At 55.8% G+C, this 13,680-nt stretch overlaps 2 protein-coding genes across 2 annotated transcripts; one reads left to right on the top strand and one right to left on the bottom strand.

The window, feature by feature from the left end:
* Positions 1–414: 414 nt before the first annotated feature.
* TESK1 (testis associated actin remodelling kinase 1) lies at positions 415–8,362 on the top strand. Its single transcript, XM_064140173.1, has 10 exons — positions 415–748; positions 3,809–3,930; positions 4,055–4,103; positions 4,325–4,471; positions 4,647–4,729; positions 5,086–5,164; positions 5,401–5,484; positions 6,122–6,211; positions 6,354–6,504; positions 6,739–8,362. Exons 1-10 carry the CDS (start codon positions 557–559, stop codon positions 7,596–7,598), a joined length of 1,857 nt encoding a protein of 618 aa, XP_063996243.1. The 5' UTR covers positions 415–556; the 3' UTR covers positions 7,599–8,362.
* Positions 8,363–9,877: 1,515 nt separating this feature from the next.
* Positions 9,878–13,680, bottom strand: LOC135173681 (B-cell differentiation antigen CD72-like). Its single transcript, XM_064140767.1, has 7 exons — positions 13,596–13,680; positions 13,415–13,510; positions 13,128–13,217; positions 12,320–12,634; positions 11,920–12,068; positions 11,462–11,613; positions 9,878–10,019 (listed from the first exon to the last, which is right to left on the bottom strand). Exons 1-7 carry the CDS (start codon positions 13,678–13,680, stop codon positions 9,878–9,880), a joined length of 1,029 nt encoding a protein of 342 aa, XP_063996837.1.

Genomic DNA, 13,680 nt, shown 5'->3' with positions numbered 1-13,680 from the left:
GGGCACAAAGGGAACATGACAGACATGATTCCTTGATAACACCTGAAGAGCACAAACTGCAGCAAAAACCGTTGTGAAGGTTTGGTTTGGTATAAATTTTCGTCCCAGCGCAGATGAAAGTATACTCTGCTTGCACCTCTTCTGGGCTGCCCAGAATCCAGACTGACAAAGTGCTAAGTGCCAAAGCCTCAAGCAGAACTCCTCCAGCTCTTCCTCCTCCTCCTCACAGCCTCACAGGTGCAGCTCTCCACCTAGTGGCAGGGGATGCTGGCCAGGAGGGCGTCCTGCCTCTGGACACAGGAGCGCAGGTAAGAAAGTTGCGGGTACCCTCCACAGCCACGGGCGGAGTCAAGGCTCTGTCCCCGCCCCGGCCACGCCCCGACGGTGATGGCTTTTAAGGCGGTGGAGGAGCAGCGCAGAGCTGGTGGTGTCGTCCGTCCCGCCGCCGTTGCCAGCATCGCTCTGTGGACCGGGACGAGGGGAAGGCTGCGGCGTCAGCGCCGGAGGAGATTGCGCGGGCTGGTGAGTGGCACCGAGAGTGATCGTCCGGACCGACATGGAGAGGAAAATGCTGCTGCCGGACAGTCTCTGGGAGGACGAAGAGGGTGAGTCGGGCCCCTCGACGGGCAGCGAGCGGCCGCGGCCCTCCTCATACCGGGCGCTGCGCAGTGCCGTCTCCACCCTGGCCCGCATGGACGACTTCTATTGCGAGAAGATCGGTTCCGGCTTTTTCTCGGATGTGCTTAAGGTATGTCGAGCGGCAGGCATCTCGCCGGGTTCGGGCACTGCCCAGAGACCGCGGCTCCCACGCGTGCCCCCGGTGGGGTGCGGGAGGACCGTGCTGATGTCCGGCCACCCGCCCTCGGCATCTATCGGGGGGGAAGCGAGGCGGCGGCGTGCGGCGGGAATGTGGGGTGCCAGAGGCTCCCGCGGTCTTTGGGGTGTTGTGCCTCCACCCCTCTTCCTTACAGGGGGAGGGGAGTGGAGTGCCAGCTCTGTTTACAGCCCGGGAAGGCTGGGCGCGCCGGGGCGCTCCGCGGTGGGTCGAAGCGGAGCAGCGTGGGGGGGTGTCGGAGCAGCGGTGAGGAGTCAGGGAACCCAGCCCCACGGACCCCTGTCAACAGCCTGCACTGCCACACCCGGGGTGTGCCGGTTGCAGGGAATTCGGGCAACGTTTTCAGCCGGTCAGAGGTGGTCCAGCGCTGCTGTGCCTGCTTCAGCCTGCGCTGGGCAGGTAGATGTGCAGGGCGCCCCACGGGAGACTCATGAATGTGACCGGGTCTGGGAGGGGGGTGTGATGCTGTACTCCCTGCACTGCTCTAGCCCGCGAGTGGAGCCTTCTGGGCTGCCTTTGTTCTTAATCCTCTCTGGGACTGACAAAGTGGGGGTGCCCCTTTGTGGCCTGCACCCTGGTTAGAGGTTCATGAAGGCTCAGGGTCCCAGCAATGCTGCAGAGGTGCACGGTGAGCGCACCCTGCCAGCCCATGCAAGTGCTGTGAGAGCTGAGGCCATGGCAACCTCTCCCTGCCCAAGGGGGAGATGTTGTGCCCACGTTGTTTTTCTTACTCAGCATTGTTATCAAAATAGTGTGCACAGTCAGGAATAAACTCTTCTGTAAGACAAGGTACTGGAAAAATGAAGACTGGGATTTCTAGTTGGGATGTCCTCAATAGTTGGAACAATGTAGGTAATTTTTTTGGTAACACTTTCACTTAAGGCACCACAAGCTTTTGCACAATGACTGCCCCTAAGCCATCCTTCTGGTGGCTTTTCCCTCATCAAAGGGCAGCATTTGGATAGGCAGGGCTCCCAACACCTCCTACCGTGGTTGCTGGGGTCCTGGGTAGCATTATGCCGTGTCCTCTGCAAGGGACCATACTCCCACTTGCAGCACAACTAGGCATGCTCATCCCAGCAGGACCCTGAGGTTCCTCTCCAGCTCTGTCACCATTCTCTGCTCAGCAGATACCAAGACCCAGCTCCTGTGCAGCCACAAGAAATGTGTCCTGCAAGGGGCTGTCCTGGGCTTGCAGAAGGATCCCTCTGTGTTCACCGCTGCCCCTGCAAAGCAATAACCTCTCTGCTGGCCGGGTTCCTATTGATCTCTGACTTAAGAGTGTGCACCAGCACCTCGGAGCAAAGGGAAGCATTTAGTAATGTCAGGCATGCACATAGCTCTTAATAACGGATGCTCCTGTGACTTGGCCTGGCCATGGTCTCTCCTTGCCTCACTGTTTCTGTTTTCCCAGGCCCTGCAGGAGCCACAGAATGCTCCTTCTCCAACCAATTGTTCGTATTCTTATGGAGCCTCTTACATGTAGGATTTGGGGGACTAGCAGAAACTGGGGGGGGGGGGGGGGGGTTGGGAGTTGGATCAGGCAGCCAAAGTCAATGTGTGTGCATGCCAGAGAGGAGACCAGGGCAGAAGGGGGCAGATGGGGCTTTGTGCTTGTGTGGTGGGTTGAGTCCAAGAACTCAGCGGGATGATGGGACAAGCTGTGGATCTGAGCTGGGGTTTGGCTGCATGCGCTTGCAAGGAATACGAAGCTTGGCAGGGCAACTTAGGGCTTGCTTTCCTCCCACCTCACTTGTCCTGCTGTTGCTTTCCCCGATTGCGGGCACATGGCAGCTACCTCCACCTTGTGGCTGCTGAGCCTCATTTCAGGCTTAGTGGACATGGGGGACAAGGGGGGGACTTGGATATCTCTACCTCTATGCAGGTAGCTCAGCGCGAGTGTGCGGCTGGGCCAGGGTCAGGCAGGGTTCTGAGGTACCATAACGAGTGTCTGGTTGTCTTTGTAGCATCAAAACCAAAGGCGTAGTGTGTCTGAGCCCTGATGTCCACAGCTAGCCCTTGGCTTGAGCCTTCTCCTACTCTAGCCAAACACTTCTCTTGGAAAGGCTGGCCGGAGCAAAGAGGAGACCAGTGGTGATGAGAAGCTGTCCTTTTGCCTAGGAGTTGTTCCTGGATAATCCCCCGCTGTGCGACACAGCTGGGCTGTTTCCCTCAAGAATGTCCTATTCCTATTGCCTTTCTTTCTGCCATTTCAGAGGCACCAGGCCCACTTGTTTTTTTTTAGGTACGGCTACACTGAGGGGTCCTCTCAGTGCCTGCTCAAGAAGGAACCTTCAGCACCAGTTCAGCCTCTCTGCCCAGTATTCCATGCTCATGTCATCCCACATGGGCCTAGGGGCTGCAGAGGGAGAGGGGTGTCTGTGCTTGGCCATGCACCCATGCTCCTTGGTGAGGGGACAGGCCCTTGGCTTGCATGACAGTCAGGCTGGGGCTAGCTAAATTTACAGCTTCATCCAAGCACCGTGCCAAGCCAGGCTGGGGGTCATGCACTGGGACGTCACTGGCCATCCCCCAGGGCTGCTTTGGGGCAGCAGTATGCCCCTTCCATCATCCACATCATGCTGGTAGGGTGTGGCTAGGTGGTACTCCTACCCAAAAAAAAAACCTCCTTGGTGCACCTCAGTACTGCACCTTTCAGTGCTGTCCTGTCAGCAGGGCTGGATTCACAGCTTACAGGAGCTGCCATCACCTCTCCAGGAGGGCTAGGCACAGGCACAATGAGCAATGTGGCTCAGGGAGAATGTATGTCACCAGCACTGGGGCTCTTTTTGGGTGCTGCTATGCTGGGAAAGTACCCGCTAAGCCCTGGCAGTCCCTGGTATGCTTCATTGCCTCGGATGCATGGGGTGCTCAGCTTTTTTCTCTAGCGCTGGGGTGAATGCTGGGCACCAGCTGGGATCCAAAGGGGCTGCAGAAATACGTGGGGCTCATTTTCCCTTGTAACCCCTCCAGGTCCGACACCGCCAGACAGGGCAGGTCATGGTGTTGAAGCTCAACAGGGTGGAGAGCAATCGGGGCAACATGCTTCAAGAAGTGCAGATGATGAACCGTCTGTCTCACCCCAACATCCTCAGGTAGGACCTGCTCCCCCACTGTTGTCCCTTATGCCTCGCCTTTGTCTAGCATGGGGGATTTTTTCATCAGTGATAAATGAGCTGTTGGGACTAGGCCCAGTCTCAGTTCTCCTCTACCTTGCAGGTTCATGGGTGCGTGTGTTCACCAGGGACAGCTGCATGCATTGGTCGAGGTGAGAGCAGGGTAGCAGACCCCCACTGCAGACCCAGTGAGGAGCCAGTTATGGCTATGGGGATGCTTCCTTGGCCTGTGGTGCATGCACAGTGCAAGGTTTACTGAGGGGCTGTGCCATGGGGTGGTGGTTGGAGGATGCACTGGGATGAGAGATGGAGATCCAGCTTTGTGGGAGGGACAGGGAGCACAGCAATACAATGGCCCAACTCTTCCCATCAGTACATCAATGGGGGAACCCTGGAGCAGCTGCTGGATAGCTCTGTTGCCCTCCCCTGGTCCACGCGCATCAAGCTGGCCCTCGACATAGCCTATGGCATGCACTATCTGCACTCCAAGGACTTCTTCCACCGGGACCTCACTTCTAAGGTACAAGATACTCCAAGGCATCCCATTGCCCTTGCTGTCCTGTACCCACTTGGCTGCAGTAGGCATGGCTGGCTGGGGAACAGGAGGCTGCACTGTATCAGGGTGCCTCAGAAGTAGTGGCCAGTGAGGCAAGACTGGTGCTGTTGGTGTGACAAGCATCCTCTTCTGCCCTCAGAATTGCCTAGTGCGCCATGAGACTACTGGCTACACAGCTGTAGTTGGTGATTTTGGATTGGCAGAGAAGATCCCTATTTCCAGGTCTGTGGGCAGCATCCATCAGTCTGTCCCTATCCTTGGAGTGGGAGGTTTCCAGCCTGCTTGGAGCAGGAGGTGGGGAGGAATGGACATTTGGAGTACATATAAAAGGGCAGGGATGGAAGGTAGTGGCAGTGGTCCTTAGCTGTGAGTACTTGTGGAGCAGAGAACACATTTAGAACTAGCTAGAAGGGGATGGAGAAGGGGATGATGTGGGTGGGAAGAGATGGATTTGTGGAGTGCACAGAGTAAGGTTAGACTAGGAGCGAGATTGAGATGGTGAGTTGGGTGGGAGGATGGGAGATGAGACAAAGACAGGGAACTGTGGACAGCTCCTGATATCCTGCCATGTTCTCCAGAAAGGAGTCACTGCCTGTGGTGGGCTCTCCATACTGGATGGCGCCTGAGGTGCTGCGAGCGGAATTCTACAATGAGACGGTAAGGTCCTGTGGCTGAGTGTGGGAGGCTTCATCCAGACTTGCACCACCAGCAATTTGCGGCTCTGAAAGCATTTAGGCCCACAGAGAGAAGGAACTGGATGTCTGTCCCTCAGGTAGTGAGGTGGCAGGGCCCCTAGTGTGGCTCCACAGGGAGGAGAGAGCCATGGGCTCACAGAATGGTGAGTACATCGCCTCAGGGCTGCAGTGCCCTAAATGACTTCCCATTCTCTGCAGGCTGATCTGTTCTCATACGGCATCGTCCTGTGTGAGATCATTGCTCGCATCCCTGCTGACCCTGACTACATGCCCCGCACTGAGGTGACTCCTGGGGATGGGGATGGGGCTGGGGAGGGAGGGTGGCAGGCAGCAGCACTGGGACCTCTTCACTAAATGAGAGGCAGAGCCCTTCTGTGCTAGGCAGAGCCTTGTGTTAGTGCTGTCTGACACATCAAGGCAGGGGTGCTGTGTCCCATATGCTGCCCGGGGAGGAAGAAGGGAGAGATTTGCCATTGGAAGAGGCTGCCCAGGGAGGTGGTGAAGTTGCCATCCCTGGAAGTGCTCAAGAAAAGACTGGATGAGTCACTTAGTGCCATGGTCTAGTTGACTGGCTAGGGCTGGGTGCTAGGTTGGACTGGATGATCTTGGAGGTCTCTTCCAACCTGGTCAATTCTATGAATGCTCTCTGCTAATAACCTGTCTTCAGAGACCATGGTCAGCTTGGGTAAGAGGAGACAACCAGATTCAGGCAGAGAGCAAGAGCGATTTCTCTCCTAGCATCCCACAGCCATACCTCAACTTGGCTTAGCTGTGGGGTGCCCTTTGCTGTGTCCCAGCCAGGGTGCTGCCAGGTCCATAGTCCTGGGCGGCATACAGTGTGAGAGCAGGAACCAGGCCACCCTGGGCTGTGTGGTGCTCAGGGGACCCAACTTCACTGTTCTTTCTTTCACCGGCACAGGAGTACGGCCTGGATGTCAACACATTCCGCAGCATGGTAGAAATCAGTTGCCCGATGGCCTTCCTTGAGCTCGCTTTGAACTGCTGCAATGTGAGCCTCCCATCTCAGTGGAGGCAGGACAAGCAGCCATGCCTGCACAGGGAGCAGAGGCAGGGAGCTGCCTTTGCTGGGCAAGGCTCTCAGGGATGCTTGGGAGCCTGCAGTCCTGACAGGGAACTCTTCCTGCCCACAGATGGAGCCCACCTTACGCCCCTTGTTCATAGACATCACAAGGTGCCTGGAGGATGTCCTGCAGGAGCAGAGGTGCGCTGAAGGAGACATAACTATGCCTTCTGATGTTGGAGAGAGCTCACTCAAACCTGGGACAACAGCAACACTCAGTGGTATGTGGTTACTTTGGGGACAGGTCATGATGGGTTGAAAGGAGGGGGGATGCAGGGTGTCCCATTCTACTACAACAGCTGTAGGGAACGGAGATGGGTTGTACGAGTTCTGCAGGATGGACCTGGTCACTTTCCCTCTCGGAGTGTGCCAGTGGGTTGTTGGGTGTCTGGTCCCTCATAGCACCTCACACTGGCTGCTGGTAGATGGTGACTGATCCCTATGCCTGTGCCCAGGGGTTGCCAAGACAGCATCTGACCTCGCCAAGTGCTCACTCCTGCGTGAGCTGGGGACGCAGCACCAGCAGCCAGACCAGAGCCTCTCCCACAGCCAGTCTGAGTCGAGCGTCCTCCAGCCACACACCCTGACAGAGCCTCGCAGTGGGGCCAAGACCAAGGAGGCATCACCTCGTGTCAACCCGTTCTCCCATCGTGAAGACCTGAAGGGGGGTAAAATCAAGCTCTTCACGCCCAGCAAGTCACCTGTATCACTCTCCTTCAACCTGCCATGCACTGACACACTGCCTCTCAGTGCCTTTGTAACACCCAGGCCTGCCATCAAAAAGCAATGTGATTCCTCAGGCCCTGCTACCACCTTAAAGTGCTCTTCACTGCCTCCCACCCTAAAGCTGTCCCACCAGGAGAGACAGGCATTAGATGTAGGGTCCCCTTGTCCTACTGACGACCCCCAGACCCCTTCCCTCCCTCATTCTGCAACCTTGAGCACTGGGGAAGAGGACTGGCTGGAAAGTAGCTCTGGCTGTTTCGAGCTGCCACAGTCCTCCACACCACGCCCTGGCACCCTCAGAAGAGCATTCTCAGGCACCCAGCAGGGAAAGACCGATGTGGTGCCCAGTACACCCCTGGAAGGCTTGCCTGAGCTCAGCTCTACAACAGTAACAATGGAGCACATAGTGCCTGCACTTGAGCTGTCTGAGAGCTCCAGCAGTGCGCTGGAACCACATGAGGTGCTGCCCGGTTCTGGCCACCATGGGCCAGCCCTCAGGCCATCTAGCCAGCAGAGCTGCCTTTGCCACCACCAGAAAGTCCCAGGGCCAGCAGAGCCCAAGCCAAAGTCACCAGAGGGAAAATCCTAGTGCTGGGGACGCCTGGGAAGTGGTTCCAGCCACCCCTTGGTTCCCTCTGTAGCTGCAAGCAAGGGGTGTTGTCATTCACTTTGCTTCTGGTGCTTGGTTGGTGGTGGTCACAGTTCCCCATGCCTTGTTCAGCCTGGTACTGCCCATGAGTCCTTCCCACAGGGATCAGCCTTGGGGGTTTGTGGGGTTTTCCAGGAGTAGGCTGAGCTGCCAGGGACTGAAGTGCAACATCCCTTTCTGAACACACTTCCAGCACTGTCTTGGGTGGTAGGGCTGGTCCCCTTCAGTTAGAACACTCTGGCCTCAAACTCTGGTTTCAGGATTCACCTTTTCTAAGGGCTCACTCACAGTATCATCAAGGTTGGAAGAGACCTCATAGATCATCAAGTCCAACCCTTTACCACAGAACTCAAGGCTAGACCATGGCACCAAGTGCCACGTCCATAGGTGATCTTGCTTACCTGGGAGAACACAGGCCAGGGGGTGAGTGGGTTTGGTATGAGGAAAGCGGTGTCAGTCTGTGTATGTGTGTTTTGAATGACCTTTGGAGGTGGTGTGTGTCTCTGTGCTTCCCCACAAGTGTGGGGAGCATAGCAGGTCCCTGGCATGGGCTGGGCAAGGATGGGAACCAGCTTTCCTCCCTCATGCACAAGGCACTGGTCAATGCAGAACTCCTGTCCATTTAATCTTTGCTACTACTAACACTTGCCCACAATGCACACCTAGCTTAATTAAAATGTTCAATAAAGGCACTGTCACAGCAACCCAGCCTCCCACTTACGTCTCTTGAATGCATTTCAGACATGAAGGGAAGCCTGGTCTCAAAAGGATCCTTCTAGGGACCTTCAGGGGAACTAAAAGCCAGCCTGGCTCTCAGTCCAAGATCTCCATATTAGTTGAAATGGTTTTGGTCAAATTCTCATTTATTATTTATATTCTTTGGGTTCATGGCCTTAAGTCTATGTGTTGGTAGACAAGAAAACAAAAAGCAGAGAAGGTGTGTCTCTTTATTGCTACAAAGTGGGATCAACCAGCAAACAAGACAGAGGAGTGACACATGCCACTTCTGAAAAGCTTTCCCAGGTAGCCTTAACACTTCTGCCCTTCAAAGCCAACTAATTCATGTAGCAATTAATCAACCATGTATGGCACACAGAACCCTATAATAAGCTGAGAGCATTTTCACTTGGCTAAACAGGACTTCCTCTGCTCTTGCCTGGCTGTAATGGTGCGTCAGGGCTATTTTGCTTAATCTTCACATGCACACACGTGTAGCAACTAAAGTCCTGATGGCTTGTCTCACAAAACATCAGTCTGCTGCAAGTGTTACAGCTGGTTTTGCTTTTGAAAGGTACCATCGCACTGTACAATCCTACAGGTCATTGCTCTGCTTTCTAATCAGCAAAAAGAACCCCAAATGCCAGCACAAGCACTGGCCGCTAAGCCTTTGCCAAGGCTGCTGCCTGCTGGGTCACCCAAAAGCTGTGGCCAAGCTGCTTGTGGGATGGGGCAGAAGCAGCCCCGTCTTTCTGTCCCTGCTCTGAGGAATGGACCTGGCTAGGTATAGGTCTGTCCACCTACTCCTGCAGCTTTGCAGGCCAGCACCTCAGCTCACTGCATGATGGGGATGCTGCGTGGCTGCAGTACAGTGCATCAGGCAGGGCTTGCTTTCCTCTGTGACTGGGTCTGAGCTCCCCAAGGCACACCAGCCACCATGCTCAGAAAGACCCAGTGTACCCCCGTGCAGCATGGGTAAAAGGCCACTGCCACCACCGTCTCCAGCTTGCATGATGCTGGAATGCAATCTGGTATCTCTGGGAAAAGCTTGGACAGCCCATGGGCAGAGGCCTGCGAGAGAGAAGGAGGCTGTTCACATGGATAGGACATCCTGGGCGGCGGTGCAGCAAAGCTGAAGCAGAGGCAATGTGGGATGCAGGTGCTGCAAGGGAAGGCAGAGTTTGAGAGTGTGGTTCTGCCCAGCCTCCACTGCAAGCAGGCAGGCTGGGATTTCCCCCACCTTGCCCTTCTGCTGCACCACAGCTTGGGGGTGCTTTTTGAGGTAACACAGACTGAGGGCTCCCATGGCAGTCAAGAGATAGAGACAGGCTCCGTCTAGAAGAGGGAGGTGCCTGCATACCTCTTCATTTCCAAAGGAAGGGGTCAATATGCCCCACACAGAGATCCAAGCTCTCTGCTCATGCAGAGACATACATAATGCGTGGGTCCTGTACCCAGGGTCCAGGGCACACTCACCACAGCAGAGCTGGAGCCAGCAGCAATCATCCCATGAAAGGGGAAGTTGGCCCTGCTGCCTTCTCACAGATCCAGAGGTGCAGGTCATCAGGACTGGCACATGGCGCAGGTTTGATGTTCCCACGGCTTATTATGGCACAGGACCCGTTCCACTTTGACTGCCATGGCCTGGATGGAGAAGTGACCCTTCAGAGGCCTGATAATACCCTGTCAACCACCCCACCAACCACCCTCTGCCAAGGCAGCCATGGCTGCTGACAGTTACCTGGTACACTCACATGGGAGGAGAAGAATGCTTCAAGCAAAGAGGGGATACTCCAGTCTTCCCCTACTGATCTCACAGGCCAAAGCCTCAGTCAACATAGCCCTGCCCTTAGAATCAGTGAATCATAGAATGGTTTGGTTTGAAAGGGACCATTATAGGTCATAGAATCATAGAATCAACCAGGTTGGAAGAGACCTCCAAGATCAGCCAGTCCAACCTAGCACCCAGCCCTAGCCAGTCAACTAGACCATGGCACTGAGTGCCTCATCCAGGCTTTGCTTGAACACCTCCAGGGATGGTGACTCCACCACCTCCCTGGGCAGCCCATTCCAATGCCAATCACTCTCTCTGCCAACAACTTCCTCCTAACATCCAGCCTAGACCTACCCTGGCACAACTTGAGACTGTGTCCCCTTGTTCTGTTGCTGGTTGCCTGGGAGAAGAGAACAACCCCCATCTGGCTACAACCTCCCTTCAGGTAGTTGTAGACAGCAATGAGGTCATCTCTGAGCCTCCTCTTCTCATGTAGTCCAACCCCCATGCAGTCAGTAGGGACATCCTTAACTAGACCAGATTGCTCAGAGTTCCATCCAACAGACTTTGTATGTTTCCAGGGACGTGACTTCCTTGGGCAGGCTGAGAAACAACTCTGCAACAGGTTTGCATTAGCTGACTCGCTTTAGCCTCCCCATTGCTTGAATCACAGCCTCACTGCTCGTGGAAATGTCATACCTGCAATGTCCAGTGGTGAGAAGAGCCCACAAAGGCAGTGGATGGCCAGAGAAGCTGCCACGGGCTGTGAGGCTACAGTGGGGTACAACCTCCCATGGCAGGGCTAAGGATGGAGAGACAGGCAGCAGGCAGGGGTGGGTACCCAGCACCTGGCCAGACAGGCCTGTTCCTCCCCATTGCTCTCAGACACTGCAAGGGGAAGTACTGGCAAGCTGGGGACAGAATGTACATGCAGGGGAGGAGCCAAGGACCCTCTGTTGGTGAGAAGGCTTCATTTCCCCTCGAGGATGAACCATCAGGAATAGGCAGCACTCAAAGCATCAAATGCTTTGTCTAGACTCCAAATCAAACTTTCAGTTTCTTTTTTCCCCTCTCACTGCCTCTTCCTTGTGCATGCCTTGCATCTGTCCCCTTGAGTCCTAATTTTACATTTGCATAGCTTCTCAGCATTTCATCAGACCACTGCACCCACCCCACCGTGGCCACAGCTGCTTTGATGTGCTGTGTTTCCTAGTGCTTGGGCCTGGGCCTGGGTATTGGTGGGACTTAAAACACTTCCTAAAGAAGTGGTAGAGGAGAGAGATTCTCAGCAAGAAGCTGTGCTGTCAAGTACCTTTCATAAAGGGAACCATCCACCCAGAACCAGACGTCTGATGCTCCATCACTGTCTGGGTCTTCCTCTTCCAGCCAGTCATATTCATACCAGGGGAAGATGCTCTTCTGCAGCCCAATCCAGTATGGGACGTCTGCATTCCTCAGGAAGGTCTGGGGAAGGAAAAAAATAGGCCTTTAAGTGTCTTTTTCATGGCACGTATGTGCTGCAGTGTTTGCAAGTGCTGGTCATCTCCCCAGGGAGCTCATGGGGCTGGACAGCTTAGCAGCCCCAATGCCCTGCTCCAGCTTGAGAAGCATCTAGTGGTGCCAGAGCCTCTTTTCCTCAAGCCTACCCCCAACCACGCGATCCAGAGATTAGCCCTGCCAATCTCAGGGGTCTCCAGAGAGGTGCTGGCCCATCTGGGTGGCCAAGGGCTGGAAGCACCAGCTCTTGGCTCAGCTACCCCATCAACCTACAGGCACAGTCAAGCGGCTCCAGGATTTGGTGATCAGGAGCTGGGAATACTTCTTCTCACATTCATCTCTGCTGTCCTCCCACGTCTTCTTCTCCGATGAGATGAAGAGGCATTTGCCCCTGTACAGTAGCCAGCCTGAAGGGCAGCAATCTGGGGGCAGGGGCGCAGTTCAGGTGCTTGTTCAGCAACAGATGCACTGCAGTGGGACCAGGAAGAGTCCCACATCTTCCCAGCAGACATTGCAGGCTCAGTCTCTGCTCCAGGCACAGCTTCAGCCTTTGGACCACCATGACCCCACCATGTGGCCAAAAAAGCCAGCACTCGTGCCTTGGCACTGCTGAGGCCTGCTGAGGGATGCCAGTGCCCTGGGGTACACAATCACTGTTCCATCATCTCCCTACCTATAGCCGTGCAGGAGCGCAGGGTAGCCACAGTGCTCTCGCTGTTGTTGAGCTTCCCCCGCACATCCTGCATGTCCTTCTCCATCTTCCCCAGGACCTCCATCACACGCCTCAGCTCACTGTCCCGGTCCCCCAACTCCATCTGGCTACTGTTGCCCTCTCGCCATGCGCGCTGCAGCTCCGCTGTGGCCCACTCCAGCTCCAGACGCATCTGCTGCAGGCTCTGCTCCCGTGCAGTCACCTCCTGTGAGAGGCGTCCCTGCTCGGCCGCATGCTCACGGGAGGCATCCTGCAGGCTGCGGGTGGCCTGCCAGTCTGGGGACAGAAGGGGTCAGTTGGGGCATGGAGATCGGGCAGCTCTGCCAGGGGCACACGGGACTGACCACGATCAGGGGTTTGGAGGGGAAGACATAGCAGAGAAGTGCGTGGTGAGTGACCGGGCAGGACCTGGCAGGAGAGAGCAAGGCAAGGCAAGACAGGGTGTAGAAGCAGAGAGAGCAGGAGAGGTGCAGGAAGGGTGCAGCAGTACAACACCAGGCAACCTCTGGAAGTAAAGGGAAAGGAGCAGAAACAGAGAACGAGGTGGGGAAGGTGGGCAGTGGGAGATAAGGGAGGGAATCGTGAAGAGTGAGTGATATGGGCCCACAGATAGGGCAGAAGGACCCAGCCACAAGCAGCACGTACGAGCAAACCTCTATTCATCCCACCCTGTTCACCCCTGGCACCTGCCCCAGCCCAGCTGCCCCTCTCTTCTCATGTTGCCCAGCCACCTTTTGTCTCAGGAGTGCCCACCCCTGCTCCAACTCACAGCAAGCTCCAAGGGTCACAGTGGCCACCAGCAGCAGCAGACAGGTTGCTATCAGCCCCAGAGGGATACACCACCACTGGGACCAGAACCCTGCAAGACACAACCAACCACAGGCATCATCTTGTGAGTCTGAAAACTCCTGGCAGCCCTGAAATCTCCTGTCTGTGTACAGTGGGGAGGTAGCATGATGGCACAGGTGGTACAGTGAGAATAGAAGCACCTTGAAACACCACTCACTACCCACACCACACCTCCCTGGGTCCCCCAGGCTCCAGTTGGGCACTTACCTGGGCTGGGATGGGGCTGGGCCCCATCCCCATCCTGCCCTGCCAGCTCTGGCTGCGTGTTCTCATAGGGGCTCTCTGCGTCATCCATGCCAAGGGCTGTTGGAGAAAGGCAGGGGAGAGCAGCTGAGTTCATACAGCTAGTCCTGGCAGAGGCAGTGTGCCAAGTCCCACAGACTCTTACCTGCCTCCAGCGCCTGGCTGGCCACACTCCGGCCCCCCATCACCTTGGCAAACCTCAGGTCAGCATACACCACACTCTGTGCCAT

This window comes from Pogoniulus pusillus, chromosome Z (assembly GCF_015220805.1).
Source record: "Pogoniulus pusillus isolate bPogPus1 chromosome Z, bPogPus1.pri, whole genome shotgun sequence".
NCBI classification, from domain to species: domain Eukaryota; kingdom Metazoa; phylum Chordata; class Aves; order Piciformes; family Lybiidae; genus Pogoniulus; species Pogoniulus pusillus.
Note: the sequence above shows the minus strand (reverse complement) of the source record. Positions and strands in the feature narration are given on the sequence as shown.